At 53.4% G+C, this 20176-nt stretch overlaps 1 protein-coding gene across 2 annotated transcripts in view; it reads right to left on the reverse strand.

The window, feature by feature from the left end:
• Window positions 1-5864: 5864 nt before the first annotated feature.
• The window catches only part of BMP7 (bone morphogenetic protein 7), a 90145-nt gene continuing 75833 nt past the window's right edge, over window positions 5865-20176 (reverse strand). Inside the window, exons 5-7 of one of the 2 annotated variants that reach the window (XM_045885987.3) lie at window positions 13211-13287; window positions 11640-11750; window positions 5865-8338 (exon numbers count right to left, since the gene is read on the reverse strand). In XM_045885987.3, coding sequence (XP_045741943.1) covers window positions 8189-8338; window positions 11640-11750; window positions 13211-13287 — 338 coding nt within the window. In that variant the 3' untranslated portion in view covers window positions 5865-8188. Of the gene's footprint in view, window positions 8339-11639; window positions 11751-13210; window positions 13288-15111; window positions 15394-20176 lie in introns of those variants that run through there. The other variant, XM_064573390.1, reaches the window with a different exon arrangement.

The raw sequence follows: 20176 nt of genomic DNA on the forward strand, positions 1-20176 counted from the left end.
CCGGGGATGTGCTAAGAGCATGGGGCCCCCCGTACACCCCGTCGTGGTGTATCCTCGGTGCCCAGAACACTGGCCACAGCGCGCCGGGGCTCAAAATGCACTCGTTGAACGGCAGAGGCGGGGGGGGCGGTTCTGAACTGGACCCGGGCCTGACATCAAAGTCTTTTCTACTCACCAGGCACGGGATGGCCCGGCAGGGGATGGGGCAGGGGGCTTGCTTAGAAGGCAGGAAGAGTTGTGTGGACAGTGACTACAGCACATCCAGCCCAACAAAGGGCCATTCAGAGCCCAGAACCCCATGTGGCTGCCTGGGGCGCACGGCACGGGGTGGGGGAGGGGTTGGTACAATCTTGCAATGACCGTCAGTGGTCACCAGTGTCGTGACAAGATTAGTGGCCACACCTCAGGGCACATAGCCCTTCAAGGAGGGCCAGCTCTGGGACACGCGCTCCATGGAGCTGGGGGGGTGCGGAGTCTGGAGCCCCTGCCCCCCGGGGCGCCTCCGGGGCCTGCTAGCCGGAGTCTGAGACTGAGAGAGGGCCACCCGCCGGAGCAGACACCGCCCCCCCACCCCCACCCCAGGCCAGGTGCACTTCGCCTCCGTCCAAACAGCTGTCTCAACTCCAAAGGCTTTGGAGAGCTCTGTGTTTTTCCTCTTCTATTTTTATTTTCTCAAATCTAAGACCAAGAGAGGGCAGGGCCAGAGTTGTGAAGCCATCTGAGCCAGGGTGAATTGATCCGCAGGGGAAGGGAAACGTGTCTGGAAGAGGTCACTGCAAGTATCCTTGGAAGGGATGGACAGACTTCAGCCTGAGGGTGGGGCCGAGTCGCAATAAGGACTGGGTCCCCTGAGAGAGGGTCCGTCCCACCGGCAGAGGCCCCTGGACTCAGGGCTGGGGCAGGCCCAGGAAGCACTGCTTTCATTGACACCCCCCGATAAACAGCGCCCCCTGGAGGTGTGCAGGGCCCAGTTCACCAACATTCAGCAAACGTGTCATGGTCTCCACCTCCCGAAAGTGGGAAGGGCAGTTAGTGTATGGCTCTCAGGCTTGCCCCGAGCATTCAGTGAGCTCAAGCGTAAAGCGCTTCATGTGCCCTGGGCAGGGGCCCTGGCCCAGAGGGGGCGCTCCAGAGCTCGTACTGTGTTTTGCAAAGATCCAGACAGGTCAGTCCATCGTCCTCCTCAGGCACATATGAGAGTAGCTGAGGTGATGAGTGACTTTACAAAGAATTTGGGGACTGCAGGTAATGATTCTGGGCACAACTCAAATTGTGCCACTCATTTGGTGGGGTGGGGGGGATTCTCAGTGGGAGGACCCTACCTTCAGCTCTAGTCATCGCTCTCTCGTGTGCTACTTGCCAGGGAGCATCTGCGTCCGTGGTGCCTTTAACATCCTCTGTAACCCGAGGCGTGTAGTGGAGCTTAGGTGAGACGCAAGGAAAAACGCCGACGTAGCCCCCCAGATTTCTGCCCAACATATGATGATCGCCCCAAAGATGAAGGGATTTTGCAGGTACAATCAGGGCCCCTCACCGACTGATTCTGAGTTAATCAAAGGGTGATTATCCTGGGTGGGTCTGACCTAATCAGGTGAATCTTTAAAAGAAGAGAGATCCTCCCACTGGCTTTGAAGAATGAATTGACCACGTTGTGAGAGGTCCACTTATAAAGGAGCTGAGAGTGACCCATGGCTGACAGCCAGCAAGAGAATGGGGTCCTTGGTCCTACAACTGCAAGGAATTGAATTTGGCCAATAACCCAAATGAACTAGGAAGAAGACTCAGGTTCTAGGTAAGAATGCAGCCTCCGTCACATTGACTGTAGCCTTGTGAGCTCCTGAGCAGAGAACCTAGCTACATCTTGCCCACACTTCTGATCCACAGAAGGGGTGAGATAATAAATGGGTGATGATTTAAACCAACAAGTTTTGGTAATTGGTAGGTAGCAATAGAAAACTAATAAAAATAGCTAATTGCTATTTAGGATGCTCCAGCCTCCCTAAAATTCTGACAGAGATAGGACCCTGACTGCTGATTTTTGACTATGTACATTGCCACCTAGAATAAAAGACTATAGTTTCCAGTCTCCCCTACAGCTAGGTGTGGTCATGTGACTGTATTTTTGTAAATTGGATGTGAATGGGTATTTTGTGTCTACTCTTTAGGATGGCTGCTGAAGGGAGCATTCAGCCCAGAATACGGATATGATGGCTGGTGCTCCAGCAGCCATATTGGACCATGAGGTGAATTGTGAGGATGGAAGCCATGAATTAGGATGACAGAGCAGAAAGGTAGAAAGAGACTAGATACCAAATGGTACAGTGGAGCTGCCATCCTGATCTTGCACAGCTGATTTTCAGGCTTCTCTTAAGTGAGAAACATTTATCTTGTTTAAGTCACTGTTATGGGGGTTTCTTTGTTATATACTGCTGATGCTAATCCTAAATAATCTAGGTGAGCACCATACCATCTCACAGATGAGGAAACCGAGGTCACAGAGATGGTAGAGAGTTGCCCACAGTGAAGGTCCCACAGCTAAGTAAGTAACTGATCGCAGGCCCCTCTGCCCAACACACAATGCTGCTGACTCGATGGCATGAGAATTCTCCTCCATTCCAAACAGATATTTGTAAGAAAGCAGGGGAGGTCTTCCTCCAGAGCAGGGAAGTGAGTGTCCTCTCAGCGGCCTCTAGCAATGACTTTTAGCAGGTGTCACTTCTCACCCCGAACACCGGGTGAGGGCATCTGCGCTCACCCCACCTCCAGCCTCGGCAGACGAGGAGGCGGGAGAGGTTCAACTGGGGCCTCGGAGCCTTTGTACATGCTAATCCCTCAGGCAGAAATGCTCTTCCCTACAGTAGCTCCATTGCCTTTCAGGGGCCTGCTCTGTCCTTCCTTTGGAGTCTCAGCGGCAAAGGCCCCCCTTGGAGCTCTTCCTTGACCGCTCCGTCTGAGGAGCTTGGCTGCCAACCCCTCACTTCCTTCCCCCGCCCACTGTTTTCTTCCAGATCCACATTATTACCTGCCACTAAATCGCTCACCGTGAGTGCCATTTTGTCCATCAGGCACTGCGGAGACAGTCCCCAGGGCTCGTGGTACCTTCAGGGGCCCACAAAATGGCCTAACGTCTTTTAAAATCAGAAGGTAAGAAATGAACGTGATTCCGCCTAACTTGTATTTGTCTTTGTTCCAACACAGTCATAAAAGCGAATTTGCATTATTTTGCATGAAGGGAGGGGTCCGCACAGGCACACTGTGGTGCCAAGTACCGTCTCCTGTGCTCCCCAGGGGCAAGCCCCGCGGGGCGGACACCTTGTCCTGTCCCCCACCTCCAGGGCCCGCAGCAGCGCTGGGATACAGTGGACACCTGGAATTAGCGCGTGAGCAGGTGAGTGGAGGAAGGCTTCTGGCCAAAGAGGAAGGCTGGGCTTCCTCCAAGCCGTCCCCGCTCCTACAAAGGGCACCGAGGTTTGGCCGCCCTCGACGGTGGTCATCCCTGCGTATGGTCTGCTGGCTCCCCCAGGGGTGACCCGGCCTGGACCCCTGTGCCGCATCGGCCCCACTGGGGGTCAGTGCCTCCAACAGGGTGTGGGCAAAGGGTGGGAATGGGGGGGAGCTGGGGTTGGGCTCCCAAGCCCCTTCTCCAGCCACGGGAGAGCGCAGGAAGCTGCAACTGTTACACCACCAGCACGCACGGCCCGAGGCACGTTGTGAGGACCCACTGAGGCTGGCTAGAAAGTTCTGTGAGGCCCCAAGACTTTGTGGCGGGAGAGGGGAACAAGGCCTTGCGAGAAGGACAGGAGCTGCACTGTAATAGAGTGAATGGTGGCCTTAAAAAAGATCTGTCCAGGGCACCTGGGTGGCTCAGTTGGTTAAGTGACTGCCTTCGGCTCAGGTCATGATCCTGGAGTCCCGGGATCGAGTCCCGCATCGGGCTCCCTGGTCAGCAGGGAGTCTGCTTCTCCCTCTGACCCTCCCCCCTCTCATGTGTTCTCTCTCATTCTCTCTCTCTCTCAAATAAATAAATAAAATCTTTTATAAAAAAAAAAAAAGATCTGTCCACGTCCTAATCCCACCTGTGACCTTATTTGGAAAAAAGGTCTTTGCAGGTGTTAATTAAAGGATGTTGAAATGAGATCATCCTGGATTATCCAGGGAATCCTAAAGCTGATGACAAGTATCCTTCTAAGAGACAGGCACAGGAAAGACACATAGGAAAAGGCAGAGGCCACGTGAAGACAGCCGAGACTGGAGTGAGAACAGCCACGGGCCGAGGAAGCCAGCAGCCCCCGAGGCCGGGAGACACGTGGCAGGGCTTTCCCTGAAGCCTCTGCACGGGGCACAGGCCTGCAGACACCCCGACTGGTGACTTCTGGCCTTGGAACTGTGAGAATACATTTCTGCTGTTTTAGGCCCCCACTCTGTAGGAACCAGTGACGGCAGCCCCAGGAAATGAATACACTCACCTTCTCCAAAAGATCTGAACAGAGGGAAGGACTCAATGTACGTGTGAGAATTCTCGGAGCAGATGGCCTCCGTGACCAGCGCGAACCAACCCCCCAGCCTCCCAGGGAGGCCCACACAGCCTCTGTCATTGGCAGGCAGGGGAGGACTCATAGGAAAGGCCACTGGCCCCAGCCCGGGAGGGAGCTTCGAGTTCAGCAGTGCTTGCAAGGGAGGGCCTCGGGCAGCGTGGAAGCAGGAGGGAGACCCGAGGCCTGCACTGGTGGTCCGGGAAGTCGGCACTCGTTCAGGGACTGACACCTGGGATTGGGGGACCTCTCTGCACCCGCTCAGTGTGGCCCTCAGGGACGTCAGGCCAAGCAGTGGGAGCCATGGGACCCGACGCAGGAGCTCAGAGAGCAGGCGATGAAAAACGGCTCCACAGTGAAAACGAGCAAGAGGGGTGCAAAGCAGGAAGGGAAATGTGAAGGCAAAAGATGAGGCCACTTGTGGTGCTTCAGCCACAACACACCTGCCTACAGGGCCCCTGATAGGTGCCAGACCGGGGCGGGGTGTGTGTGTGTGTGTGCCAGGGATGAAGAATGTCTGCCCTCTCTGCTTCTTCCTGAAGGTGTGGCCCTCTCTGCCCAGCTTTTACCTTCCTGCTCTTAATAGACACATGCGTACAAATACCCAGCTATCTGCAACTATTAATACAGCAACTGATGTTCACGCCTTCGTGAGAGAGGCAATTGGGAGTAGTGGGGACTATGGCAACAACCACTCTTTGGCTCCAGCCAAGAGTTTCCATGCAGGAAGGTGGCCCAGGGTAGCCAGCTCTGCCCATTTCTCAAGGGAAGCCAGAACTGGGGATTTTTTTTTTCACCCCCAACCTTCTGGTTCTCAAAAGCATGTTGGCCATGAATTCATTTTTTGAAGATGTATAAACACCACGCGGGGGGGTGGGGGAGAAGACACGTCTGCAGGCCGCATCTGGCCCTCTGGTTTGTGGCTCTGGTCTTTGGCCTGGAAATAGAACAAAAGCTAACTTGCGCATCGGGACAGTGACAGGAGGGTTTGGAAATCACAGGGGCTGGAACTTGTTAGGAGCGGCTGCTTCATTGGAGGCAACGGGGGAAGAGCGAACAGCCTGGCCAAGTAACAGCTGCGGTTCTAACATCCATCAGGTGACCTCAGTGTGCACTTCAAAGCAAGAAGGAACCTGAGCTGTTGTTCCACACTGCATGGCTGAGTGCTGCTCTGTGCGCAGTTAGGCGGCGGGCCCCGGGCTGCCTCCACCAGGCCCCCAGGTGTCCCTCCACAGCTTGAGCCGGGAGCCGACAGCAGCCCCCAAACCACTGAGATAATTTGCACTGGACAATGTTGGCTCTGGAGTCTGTGCTGCCTTAGTTTTGGGTGTACACTTCCCCCACCGTGCCTTTTTTTCTCTTTCTTTCTTTCTTGTGCCTCTATTTTATTGGGATGACTAAATCTTTAAACTATGTTAGCAGTAAACACAGCTAATTTACCCCCTGCCTCTTTGAAACAGCTGTTGACAGCTGCACTGTAATTCAATCAAGGATCTTTGTAGTGGAGCCTACCAAATTCCCATTTGTTGTTGGGTTCCATCTCTCCTGCCTGGAGCCCCACACAGCTGCACCAAACATTGACGAGCACCCCTTTCTCCCCAGAGCCTGGATGATAAACAACATATTAATGGTGGGGGCCAAGGCAGAGAGTCCTTAGCAAACCAAGAGAACTCCAATGTCCAGGAGTTGAGAGAAAAAACAACACACAGAGACATACACAGCCCCAAGAATCAGAACCAAATGTCTCCTTTTATTGAAAAGTCAAAACCCTTTTTATTTTGTCTATTTATACAGAAAATTCACGGAAGACTGCTCTATGCAACAGCTGAAGGTACATTGGTCTGATCATTAATAAATAGTCTTAAATAAGAAAACAAACAGGCTGGGGGAAGCGAGCTCATCATCCTGAACAAGGGATCAAAGGAGGGTGTAAATGAGCTTCCAATGGACATAAATAATTTCTTTGTTTTGTAACAACTATTTACATGTTTCAATGTACAAAGGATGCTAGCCAGAAACCAGGTGGGGCTTGAGTGGTGAGAAAATTTGCACCAAGAGGGAACCACACAGAAATCCCCAGGTCTGCCAATAGATAAAACAAAGTACGGCAAAAACAGTGACTCTTCCCCATTGACCAGGCAGAGTGGAGGCTGTGGCCTAAGCTATTGAAGAAGAAAAATAAAAGAAAATAAAAACGGGGCCCCAGTGTTTCTAGGAACCAACTTAATCAAGGTGGAGAAATGATTCCCTGCTGGACCAGGTTCCAGGGGCATAGGACTCGTCTGGATAACCCTGTTATTTGTTCACAGACAGCCCAGAGCTCCACAAGGCCTGTGTCACAGCCAGAGGCTGGGTGCACAGCATTTAGGGGACCCACTGGCCAAGGCAAGGGAGGCTCACACCAAGAGCCACATCAGAGATGGCAACTTTGAATTGGAATGCTCAATTAGGACATCACTCTCAAAGCAGTTTCTAGATCCTTCCATTTGAGATTCACGTCCAGCATACCCTGCACCTAGCAGTTCTCCACCATGCCATCCGCTCCTTACCTCAAGGAGCTTATTGTTTGCAGAGCCCTCAGTAGGGGTCAGCCAATGAGAACAGGTGGCTACAGAGGCCCCGGTTGGAACCCAGACTCCAGGGTGCTGCTGCCAATCATGACCAACAGGGGAGCCCAGCTAGGGGAGGGACAGTAAGCCTGCCCATCCTACCCCTATCTAGAGCGAGGTTTCGCTGGCACTTCTTTAAATAGGGCCATGTTAGCTAGAGTTCAGGGTCAAGCTGTGGGTTCTCTCCTGATTGCTGTCCCTTCCGCCCTGTCATTCCACATTGATTTTCTACCACTAGGAGAGCTGGAAAACCAATTCTGAATGTCCGTCGGTGCTTCACATGCCTAATTTAATTTCTGCCGCCACACACCCAACTGAAGGATGGAACATATTTTTCCTTCAAGGTCAACACACCTCCTCCTCCAAGCAGAAATTTGCCCTCTCCTTTCCCGGTCAAATCTTGGATTTGGGCAAGTCTATGTAAACAGCGGGCCTCTGCAAGCCTCAGAATGAAACCAGAATGGAACAGAGAGGGGGCCTCCCCTGCCTCCACTGGCCACAGCTTCTGTTTATGAAATCAGAGTAAACCAAGAAATGGGGATAAATTGTTTAGGAAAATATATCTGTAACATCCTAACCATTTTCATTCATTCGTTTTATTGTGACATTTATTACAGGAACTTCCGTGTCAATTTTCCTTGCGCACAGACACAAACGTGCCCACCCCTGGCCGTGCCCCCTTCCTCCCGCTGCTGGGTGGCCTGGCTGAAGGGCGCTCCTAATTACCCCTGGGAACGAGTCAGTGCACGGCTGAGACGTCACAGCCAATGATCGTGGCTGGGCAATTTTTCTTTATATATTTTTTTTCCTTTAGGTTTTGCCTGCCGCAGCATGTAGGATCTTGTCCATAGGAGGCGGATGAAAACCTGATCAAAAGGCATTTGCTTCTCGAATTCCTTAATCCTCCTACGCCCTTAAGGTTGGGGACGGGGGCAGGGCAGGTCTCATGAAAGGCAGTTGCTGTGCTGGGCGGTGGAAGGCACTGGGCGGTGGGAGACGGAGGACCCCGAACAGTGTGGCGCTGGAGGGTCTGACCTCCAGGAGGCGCTAGTGGCAGCCACAGGCTCGGACGACCATGTTTCTGTATTTCTTCAGGATGACGTTGGAGCTGTCGTCGAAGTAGAGGACAGAGATGGCGTTGAGCTGAGTGGGGGCACAGCAGGGCTTGGGCACCGTTTCAGGGTTGATGAAATGGACCTGGAACACACAGCAAATGGTGGCAGTGGTGAGAAGCGCTGGGTCCCTGCTCCCCGGCCTCCTCATTTCTATGAGGACCGCCAACTGCTTGGGCAAAGTGACCGCACGCGACACTCCCCCCTGGGAGTGACTGCACGTGACACTTCCAGTTCTGGCCCGTGACGCATAACCTCTGTTGCACAGACCAGGGACCCAGAGCATAGAGGTGTCCACAGCACACAGCTGGGAAGTCAGTGGCCAGGTTGTTCTCCACTGCCCCTCGGTCCTGTGCATTGAAGAGTGTTTACCAGCGTCCCCCACCAGAAGCCAGAGGCACTCAACCCCCAACCACAACCACCAAAAATGTCTCCAGACATTGTCAAATGTCTCCTGGGAGGGAGATCGGCCCCAAGTGGAGAACACCTGGGGCAGACAGGGTGAGCCAGCAGGCCAAATCCTGTGCCGCTGCCTGGTTTTGTGAATAAAGTTTTATTAGCACCCAGCCATGCCCATTGGTTCCCTAGTATCAAGGTCTTCTTCTGCACTACGATGGCCAAGTTTAGGAGCTGCAACAGAGGCCTTAGGACTCACAAAGCTAAAAAGATTTACCATCTGGCCTTTTTCAGAAAAAAATAGCTGACCTCTTGGCTAGACCTGTCCTGTCCAAGAAAAATACAATGCAAGTCACACTTGTAATTGAAAATGTTCTAGCGGCCACGTTTGAAAAGAGGAAAAGAAATAGGTAAGATTAAATAATATGTTTCATTTAACCCAGTATTTCAAATATATTATCATTTCAATACACACTTACCATAAAGAATCTTTTTTTTTTTTTTTTTTTTGGCACTAAGTCTTCAAAACCTAGCATATTTTAGACTGACAAAGCATCTTGATTCAGACTGGACGTATTTCAAGTGCTCAAGAGCCACATGTAAAAGTGGTTACTGTATTGGATGGTGCAGGTCTAAATTATACTAGACGATTCTGCCTCTTGAGCAGTGAAACTAGGACAAAACTGGGCAAACACCTGGGTGGAAGTCCACGAGAAAGAAGAAGGTCTAGAAAGGAGGAATGAAGGAAGAAGCCAGCTAGCCGCGCAGGTTTGCTGCTCCTTCTTGCTCGTGGGATTCTGTGCACCTTACAGGGGACGAGGGCCAGGGGCAAACAAACTCAAAGGCCCAAAGGGGCCAGGCAGGCACCACTGACGAGCAAAGGAGGCGAAGAGTAAGACAAGAGGGAATAGTGAGGGTTGGGGCAAACCCGAGGGCGGATGCTGCCAGCTAACTGCGGCCAGCCAAAGTCAATGCAGTTGGGTGTGCCGAGTGTCCAGGACAGGCCAGAGACTTAGCTCTGCTCTGTTTGGATGTGAAACTTCCAGGTTTCCAACACACCGCGTGTGCCAAGTAAAAGCATTCTGGAAGCCTCCAGCCTGTGACCTCTGACATAAGACAGCACACTCAGTAGCTTATTATGGACGATTTCAAACCTTACAAATCTAAACCTTCCCCCCACCTCCTCCAACCTTGAATAATTTGAAAGCAAATCCCAGACATCAGCTCATTTCCTCTGTTTTTCACTAGGACTCCCAGAAAGCAAGGACTCCCCCCGCTGTTTTTTTTTTTTATTTGCTTCAGAGGTAGAATTTAAAGATTCATCAGCTGCATGTAATAATACCCAGTGCCCATTCTGCCAAGTGTCCTCCTTCATGCCCATACCCAGGTTACCCCATCCCGTGCCCACCTCCCCTCCAACAACCCTGTTTGTTTCCTAGAGCTCAGCATCTCTTAATGGTCTGCCTTCCTCTCAATTTTCATCTTATTTTATTTTTCCTTCCCTTCCCTCTTTTTAAACATGACCACAGAACCTCTTGTTAGGATAATCAGACAGCTCCTTCTGATCCCAGAGCTCCCTAGTGACACGCAGACTGAGTGGGTGATGAGGGGACAGCCAGGCTTCCGCTGTATGGGCCATGAAGCAGGGGTCGGAGGGCAGAGGTGTGCCCCTGGCAGCCTGGGAGACCCCCCTGGCACCTCCTAGGGGCATGGGGCAGGACCTTAGGGGGCACACAGGCACAGGAGAACAGGCCCAGGCCAAGGAACAGGTTGGGGGCAGTACTGGCTTCCAGCCCAAGGACTTTCAATCCTGAGCAGGATGTCAGAGTTTGCCTTTGGGGAAGGAAGGGCCTTGGAAAAGCATGGCTAAAAGAGAAGCCTTCACTCGAAGGGCAGAGCGTGGTTCAAATGAAAGGACTAAGGGAGCTTTTTCTCCAAGACATAACACGTAGGGCAGGAACAAGTCTGCCACTAAACAAAAGAAGCCGAAAGCTTCAGAACAAACAGAACTGTGGGATGGCCACAGAGGGGAATGGCCCTGGGTAGTGAGCTCTCTGTCACCAGGAGCATTCAAGCCAGGGAAAGGCCCCAGTAATGTTTATGGCAGGGAGCTAGATAACCAAGATCCCTGAACCTCAGATTCTAAGCTGAAGAACGAAGTTCTTAATTTTTATCACTGCTGCTACTTTCAGTAGAGTAAAAATCACTTCTATCAAGGGTCACCAGGGCTGGGTATCCTGTTAAGAGCTTATTTTCTTATCACAGTGAATCCTGCAAGGACCCCGTGGAAGTGCAGCCTGAAACAGCCCCCGCCCTGCCCCATCTCTCTGTCCTATCTGCTTGCTTCCTACCACTTCCTCCTCTCACGCGTCCCCCGTTGTTCACCTGACTGCTTCTCTCCCTGGAAACTGAGGTCCCAAGGGCAGGGACCAGGTCTATGCTGTTCCCGGTGGCATCCTCAGCTCCCAGTGCGGGGTCTACCTGCAGGAGATGCTCTTGGATGGCCGAACCCCGAAGTTCAAGGCTAGGGGGCAAAGACATGCGCTCAGGGAGGCAATGGGCTCTCAAGCCTGCTTGAACCCAGGAAAGCCCAGACTTTGGGGGCCAGGGGTGGGGACACCGATGGATGCAGAGCAGACACGCGGACAACCAAGAACAGGCACCCAGAGAGAGGCAGGGCCAAGGCTGACTTCACCGTGAGGCACAGTGACCATGAGCCAAGATACCTTTAGGAGCCCCTGAAACTGTTCTTATTTCTTTTTGAATTAGGAGAAATCCGTGAACTTTAGGGTTGGAGATTACACACATCTTTATGCCAATGCTGTTATAAAATACAGTTTTTCATCTTTTTTCGTTTTTATGGAGGAAGGGGCCCACGACAGGAGGAGCGCCCAAGGCCTGCGAGAAGTCAGGGCCCCAGCCTGGAGGAGCGCAAGGCAGGGCCCGGAGTGCCCCCACCACCCCGCCCCGGGCACGCAGGCCACACTCACCAGCGTCTGCACGATGGCGTGGTTGGTGGCGTTCATGTAGGAGTTCAGAGGAAAGGCACACTCGCCCTCACAGTAGTAAGCAGCATAGCCTTCGGGAGCGATGATCCAGTCCTGCGGGAGGGAGAGCGTGAGCCCCGCATGACCTTTCTCGCCCCAGCCCGCTCCTGCAGGCCAGACTCTGTGCTCCCAGGGGACCAAGCCGCGGCCCACACCGTCCCGAGCAGCTGGGGGTCCCGCAGAAGCAGGACAAATGGAGGCTAGGCTACCACGGCCCCCCACGGAAGGCAAAATGAGGGAAAGACCACCAGGGGCTGGGCGAAGCCCAGAACGGACGCTTGCACGGCCTTACTGGGAGGTGGCCCAGACAAGCGTGACCGGGGTGGCATCAGTTCTAGCACTACGAGGTGCCTACACGTTGGCAGTTTGCTTTACACAAAACCTCCATGCGTCAGGTCACCGACATGGGAGAGAGACGACTAACCCACAACACTGAGAATTAAGTGACTGCAGATGAGCCAGCCAGCGCCTGGTACATGTGTGCGGCTCAGTGAAGGATGCCCACCGCCAGGCCCGCCTTCAGGGCTGGGTTAGCACAGGAATACCGTTCTAGCAGTATGTACACCCCTCACGGGCTCAAGTCTGTGGACTCCTCCTGCAGAGGAGCTGGAGTCCGGGGCTCGGTTCCAGCACCAGGGCGCATGCATGGCCGGGCGCCCCGCGGAGCACAGAACCACGGGAGGGCTCCACACTGGCCGTATGCTAATGCCCTGATGGTGCGCTTGGGCACGATCCCCGGGGAAGAACCCGGACTCCCCCACCGGACCACAAGCTTGCTGAGGAGTGGACAACAAAACCAGCGGCCTTGGTGATCTCAACGCCCCGTTCGGGATATTTGAGCTCCATGAGGGCAGGCACACGGAAACGCTCCCTGCCGCATCTCCAGGGCCTGGAAGAGCGCCCAGAATGTCACAGATGCTCATAAACAGGCATTAGATTGTATGACCCTAGTGCCTGTCCTAGGATTCATCCCCTGCCCTTCGCCCCATTCCATCCAAGTGGTTCCGGAAGGAGCCGTCATGGTCCTATGACATGATCTCATCCCCCAAATAGCTGGCTGGTGCAGGACCAAGCACCTGACCTGAGCTGGGCCAATCCGCCCCTGCCCTGGGAAGGGGAATCACGGAAGAAGGAAGGGCAGAGGGTGGAAGGCGGCCCTGCAGGCAGCCGGCTTCCAGCACACGGGCTCCACCACCTCTGAGAGAAGCAGGCAGCCGCAGGGTGGAGATAAAGTTCCCATGGAGAATGAGGCTCAGAGTCCAAAGTGTTGGGGCTCCTGGCTCTAACTGGAGTCTCCCCCACATTTCTGCCCTTGCATGTCATGAGTCATCCCTGTATCCCTGACCTGACTTCTCTACCCTAGTTAGGACACTAGGTTCTGGAGTCTTTGCTGAAGTCGATGAGAAACATGGCTCACTGCCCACATGGGACCCAGACCCGCTGCCTTGGGGGGTGTGGGGGACACCCACGCCAGAGCCCCCACCATCGGGGCCGATCCGGCCACCCGTCCTTACCTGCCAGCCCAGATCGCGGAAGCTCACATACAGCTCGTGCTTCTTGCAGGCCTGCCTCTGGTCACCGCTGCTGTTTTCTACGTTGGCGGGAGACGGGGTGCGGGCAGGGGAGAGGAAACACGCACACATATTAGGGTTTCCTCAGCCTAAGGCAGTGGTGTGAGCAATCGAACTCAGCTGGAAGGTGATCTTTCGGACACAAAAGCCACTCGAGTACCTGTATAGCCTTAAAACTCATTTCCATCCCTAGCTAACGGCCTCCGTAAGAGGCACCACCGTCCCCACCCCTCTTGCGCCACCTTAGCTCCTAATGCTCTCTGGATCCTTAGGTGGACACTGGCCTTTTTGTACACACGTGTTGTTTGGAGGCTGACCTCTGCCCAGATTCCATATAGGAATCCATGCGCCACCATGCTGGCTGCGGGAGCCTGCTCAGAGGGGACTGCCTCTGGCCAAGCTCACCTGCTGAGGCCAGCCCACCTCACGATGCTCACCCCTCTTCAAGGGCAAGAGGGGGCACTGACATGGCCTGGGACAAAGTCCCCACCACCAGGAAGAAATGAGAGGGCAGGAAGTCAAATCCCACTGACCTCCCAGAGAAACACACTACTGAGGTTTTTTTAAGGAGTAAAAACTATGCACTGGGGTTTTCCAGAAGTATGTAAGGTTTGTAGGCATTTGGGTTAGGGCTTGAGCACTTGTAAACACGTAGAAAGCTCTGCCCCCCTCTCTCTCCTCTCACACACACACAGACACACACACACACTCTGGTGTTCCTGCACAATTTTCCATCCTGCAGTTATGGAGATTATTATTATTTTTTCTTTTCTTTTCTTACCCATGACTTGTATTTCCTCCAGCTAAAACTTTCTAAGGGCTTTCTATCATGCTTAGAGCAATGCCTCAACTCCTGCCCTTGGCCTGTATGGCCCTATGTGGCCCTGATTCCTAAGCCACAGCCTTCTTTCTGTGCTGTGTATGTACTGCCAAACCTGTTCCTACCCCAGGGCCTTTGCACTTGCTGTTTCATCTACCTGAAATGCTCCTTTTCATAATCTTTCTATGTCTGGCTCTACTTGATACTCAAGCCTCACCTCGCATGTTGCCTTTTCTAAAAGGTCTTGTGAGGTCACCATTGGATCCCCAGAGCCCAGTGTCCACCCATATTTGTGTAGTTAACACACAAATAAAGAAAACATCAATGCCTCAGCTTCTGTCTACTGCTGTGATCCCTCCAGGCCTCAGAAGGTAATGAACACCAGTGGGTGAGGGACACAAGGAGAACTTCTTGCAGGTTGGAGAGGAAAGCCCAGGAGATGACCCAGGGTTGCCTGCTCACCTAACCTACACTTGGGAAGCATCCAGATGCACCCATTTCCCCCTGCCCGGTCAGCTCTCTCAGATGGTCAGGTGAGTGGCCCTCCTGGTGGCCTCAGGGGCTCATGGCAACCCCAGCCCTTGTCAGTGACTGGTTCAGACCCAGGACTGAGCTCACCAGCTCCTATCTCATCCTTGGAGTGAGGATTGGCTCAGATAAGAGCAAATGACTCCATCCAAGCCAAAGGGACACAGGTGGAAGCATGCTGGGGCTTCTGGAAAAAGTTTCCTAATTCCTAAGAAAGACCCATGGGAAAAGATACTCATTTCTTGCCCCTATTGCCCGGGAACTGAAAGGGAGTAGAGCTGATTGTTACATGCAGCCACAGCCTCAAGGAGAAGCCAACACTGAGCATGGTGGGCAAGGACAGGAAGCCAGGGCTTTCACTGTCCTTGCCTTTCTGGATCAACCAACCCTCATGCCCACCCAACCTTGGCACTGGGAGCCAACAGCTTTCCTAGTGGTTGAACCCACCTGATCTGTGTTTCTGAGACTTGCAGCCAAACCACCCAGGGGGTCCTACCTGGAAAGGTGCATCCCGGTGTGGGGGTGGTAGTCAGCTGGAGCCCAGGGATAGACCCCAGAGCACACCAGCTCCCAAGCAGAGTCTGGCCAGCGGGTCAGGACCAGGTAAGGGGGTGCCACTCCAGCTCTGGAGTCAGCCCCTGGTTCTCCTAGACCTTGGGCTCCTCGTCTGCAGAGCGAGGAGAAAGTGCCTACCAGGGCAGCCGTGCACGTTCCAATCAGTTTAGCACGACGCTAAGCTCATGGCAACAAGATGCTGATGATCATCCTTCCAGCCCACCTGCGAGGGAAGGTTAAAACTATATGCAAACTTCATTCCCACACACACTCTTTAACCATTTGGAGTTAATGACTGCTTCCTCCAAACCTGATGACACGCCATGTTTGGAAGAAGCGAAATATCAGTTTCCTGCTGTCCCCTGATTCACAAGAATTCTATTTGCATGGCTTCTAGGTTAATGAGAAACAGTAAGATAAAAAGGATATCACTGAATTCCCTTCCCCGGACCTCAACTTCCCCATCTGTGAAATGGGTGTGAGAGTTGTGTAGGAAGCCACATGTGGCGACCATACACTGTAAGTCAGGAAGATGTCCTTGGGCACCTGCTGGGCGTTACGCTGTCCTAGAAGCCCTGAATGTACAGCCATGTGGACTACTCCGAGGCTAGGAACAAATCTGAAATGAAATGGTGCGGGAGGGGAGTGGGGGTGGGAGGGAGAAAGAGAAGGAAGAACGAGGTTGAGGAGAAGAAAACAGGGAGGGCAGCAGAGGGTGCAGCAATCAGAAAATGGTCTCCAACAGGCTTTCCGGAAATGCGTAGGTCTGAGATGAGCACGTATTCATGGCTGGGTGGGTTCAATCCCATGCAACTTCCACCTCCATCAGCCTCTGTGAATATTCCTGATTTTGTACATATCTTTATATCTATAGTTCAGGAAAGCAATTTTTAAAGATTTGCAAACCAACGAGGAAAATCATATTGTATTCATTATGACAGAATTGCGTGTGTCTTTATAGGCGGGATCCTGGCCCTTGGGGACACTCAGAGCTCCTGAGATGACCTCAGTGAGGGTGGGGTGGGCACAGTCTCACCTCCTGGGTGCCTGGTGCACCATCCATCCATCCATCCATGCATCCATCCATCTATCCATCCACGCATCCATGCATCCATGCATCCATGCATCCATCTATCCATGCATCCATCCATCCATGCATCCATCCACGCATCCATCCATCCATGCATCCATCCACGCATCCATCCATCCATGCATCCATCCACGCATCCATCCATCCATCCATCCATCCATCCATCCATCCATCCATCCATCTATGCATCCATCCATCCATGCATCCATCCACACATCCATCCATCCATCCATCCATCCATCCATCCATGCATCCATGCATCCATCCATCCATCCATCCATCCATCCATCCATCCATGCATCCATGCATCCATCCACGCATCCATCCATCCATCCATCTATCTGTCCATCTATCCATCCACGCATCTATCTATCCGTCCATCCATGCATCCATCCACACATTCATCCATCTATCCACCCATCCATGCATCCATGCACCCATCCATCCATCCATCCATGCATCCATCCATCCGTCCATCTATCCAACCATGCATCCATCCATCCATCCATCCATACAAACTGTTAATGAGTGTCTACTGGTTTGCAGATGCTGTTTTGGGCATTAGAGCTACAGGTAGGTATGAACAAAACAAGGCCTTGCTCCAGGGGCATTTATCTTCCAGTGACAGAAGCAGGCAGTAAGTCAGCAAGTAAACATAGACTACATCCTGTCGAGATGGAGAATAGTAAGGTAGGAGAGGAGGGTGTGCTTCCAGGGGGACTGTGGGATGGAGGGTGCTAACAGAAGGATCTTCTGAGTAAGGGATGTTTGCGTAAGAACCAAAAGGAAATGAGAGCCAGCCAGAGAGGCGTCCAAAGGAGGAAAATTCCAGGATGAGGACGTAGGGGAATGGAGAGGAAGGTGCCTTCCATGACTGGAAGGTCAGCAAGAACTCTAAGAGCAGTGGCTGCTGACCGAGGGACAGAGAGTCAGGCACTAGAGCCTTCCAGAAATGAGGAGGCATGAGCAGGGCTCAGCAGCAGGCAGCGTGGAGGGGGCAGAAGGTCTACTTTGCTGGACTGAGCTCCAAGGCTGGGGGCCGGGGGAGGCTGGGAGGACAAAGCAGCAATGGGGGCCTGGGGTCCCCCTTCCCTACCTCTGGGCCTGGCAGCCCGAAGGCTGGGACAGGGAACCAGTTACAGGGGTAGCAGGGCCTCCAGAGGGCCAGGTGGTAACTAACATGTGAAGGTCGAGGTCAAGGGAACCATCAGAGAAGAGCTCCAAGAAATCTATCGGACCATTCGCAATACTGTCCAGAATGCACTGAGTGGAAGTCCAAAGATGGCCTCCATCGCTGCGGCACCGCCCACAGTCGCAGGAAGCACCGTCAATGCGCAGCCTCCTTCTCCCCCTCGCTGTAGGGAGATGGAAGGTAGAGGGGAGGGAGGAAGAGCATCCCTCAGCCAGTGATGCATGAAGCAGCCTGAGCAAGACAGAGGACCGAACACGTTAGCTTGGGACAGGGACGTGGCAAAGAAGCTTCGGGTCAAGCACCAACATTTCTGGCTGCTTGATGTCCTAAGTAAACCAGGATCTGAAGCTTTGTGAGGCTCAGTGAGAAGAAGGTGCCACGACTGATTAGTAATGTCTGCCATGGGCGGAGGCGGGGCAAGTATCGGCCTGAGTGCCACTTTTCCCAACCCTGTCTTAAAGCAAAGCAACGATATTTGGCTTCATGTTAAAACCCAGGCCCAATAGACGAAGGCAGCGAGCAGCTTGTGAGGCCAGCTGTGGGTGCCAGTAGGGGCTGGGCACTGGCCCCGTCACCAGAGACACCTGCACCGCCCCTCCGGGCCTCCTTGGATCGTGAGGCTGCTCTGGGAGAGAGGTCAGAAGTCCTGTTTTCTGACGACCGCGTATTAGCCGAAAGACTAAGATAGGGAAGAAGAGCTGCCTGTGAAGGAGACTCCCAGCTCCCCTGTCCCTCTGGTCTGGCCCCCCCAAACCCATGCTGCCACTTCATTTGCCTCGACCAGCCCCTGCCTGAGCAGCTCACAAGCTACAACCCCCAGATCATTTGGGGAAGATGCCTAATTCCCAGGGGGTTGGGTGCAAATGTGGGTGGGGAGAAGAAAGTGGGACCCAGTCTCTCAACCCTAAACCACATGCTCTAAGAGCAGGTGAAGGCTCTGGGGCGGGGTGATCAGCCTACAGGGAAGAAAGTTTTGCAGTGGACAGGAGGTGGGAGGGTGAGTATCCCTCCCACACATCAAGGGCCGCCACATGAGAGGATTCAGCAGGATTCCCAGCCATCACATGAGGTAAAGCCCTTCAAAAGGGTATGTATGTGTGCATACACACACATTCAGGCATTCTGGTTTACCAAGCCTGGGGTGCGGCCCAGGCCTTCGTATTTTTTTTTTTTTTTTTTAATTAAATTTCCGGGAAGGGTTGAGATAAACTGCAAAAAGGGCCGGGAAGTAGAAAGTCCCAGGACGGAGACAGATTCCAGGCAAACTAGAAAGGCTGTCATGTGAGGGAGTGAGAGCCCCGTCCTGGGGGTTATGTAAATGGAGTGTTTGGTGGGGATGCAGGGGGGGAAATTGGGTGTCGAATTCCAGGACTTTGAGGCCTGGTCTCTCTTCCTTCATTACACCCGACAGGCCTCCAAGACGCTGGGTCTGCGAGCATGGAATGTACTAGCACGTCCTGCCTGGCTGATATGGAAAGACATCTAACAAGTCTCCCTCCTCTGACCCTCCCTGAGCACCCCACCCTGCTCCCCACCATTCTCAGCGCAGCCAGAAGGATCATCTGATCACCCCTGCCCCCACACCATAGCTTCAAACTCTGCAGAGGCTTCCAAATTTGTTTTGGATGAAGTTCAAACTCAAGATGTGACTCTGAAGAGGACTCTTGATCTTGCTCACCTTGCCAGCCCCACCCTCCCCTTGTTCCACGGCCTCCCTCTCCCCTCAGAGGAGCGCCGCCGCCTCCCACCCTAAGCCCCATGCCTGTGGGTCCCACTCCCCAGACCACTCTGGTCAAGCCGACCCAGCCAGGCCTCAGGGGCACCTGCTAGTCCCTGAGTTCTTGGCGGGGCAGTCTCCTCTGCAGCCCTAGTCACCATCCCCTGCCCCTCAGGCCTGTTAGTAAGTGACAGCCACGTCCAGCCTGGCCCAGACTCGAGGGCGGACCATGGCTGGCTTTCCCCAGGGGGCTCCAGCTGCTAGAGCCAGCCCAGAGGAGGTTCCCACTGCAAATTAAGGGATTCTGTCGGATTTTCGTTAGGGGGCCTTACAGAGCCTTCCAAGAAGCCTAAAAAAGGAATGGATCCACCTGCCAGTGAAGAAGCCCTCCAGAATCCCTGCATACAAGCTTCAGACACTGAAGCCCATGCAGGGGCCCTGGGGTCAGGAAACCCTGCTCTAAAAACTTCACCAAGCACAGCGACCGTTCCTTTCTTCACCTTCAAAAAGGAAAATGAACAGAAATAGGAAAACTGGATACATGAAGCCAAAGAAGCTGATGACAGTAAAAGGTTAGTCTGGGGGTGGGGGCTGCTTGGCCGCCGCGTGCCCCCCGTGTTCCCCTCCAGGCACAGCTCAGCTCAGAGCTGCCCATGCAACTGGCAGGCTGATTCCGCTGCAGACCCTGCCTGGCCTCGCAGCCCACCCAGCTCTCTGAGATGGCGCAGGGGCACGCGGAGTAAACCACTCTGCAAACGTGGTGGGTCCACTTCCTACGGCTGCTTTAACGAATTATCACAAACACGGCGGCTGAAAACAACACCAGTTTATCATCTTCCAGCTCTGTAGTTCAGAAGTCCAACACGGGCTAAATTCAAGGGGTCACTGGGACTGTGTTCCTTCTGGAGGCTCAGGGAGAAATCGATTTCTTTGTCTCTTCCAGCTTCTAAAAGCCACCCACCTTGTCGGCTTGTGTGCCACACCCCACCTCTATCGTCAAAGCCTGT

This window comes from Mirounga angustirostris, unplaced genomic scaffold (assembly GCF_029215605.1).
Source record: "Mirounga angustirostris isolate CCGP_5_RB_7025 unplaced genomic scaffold, mMirAng1.0.hap1 SCAF_10, whole genome shotgun sequence".
NCBI lineage: Eukaryota > Metazoa > Chordata > Mammalia > Carnivora > Phocidae > Mirounga > Mirounga angustirostris.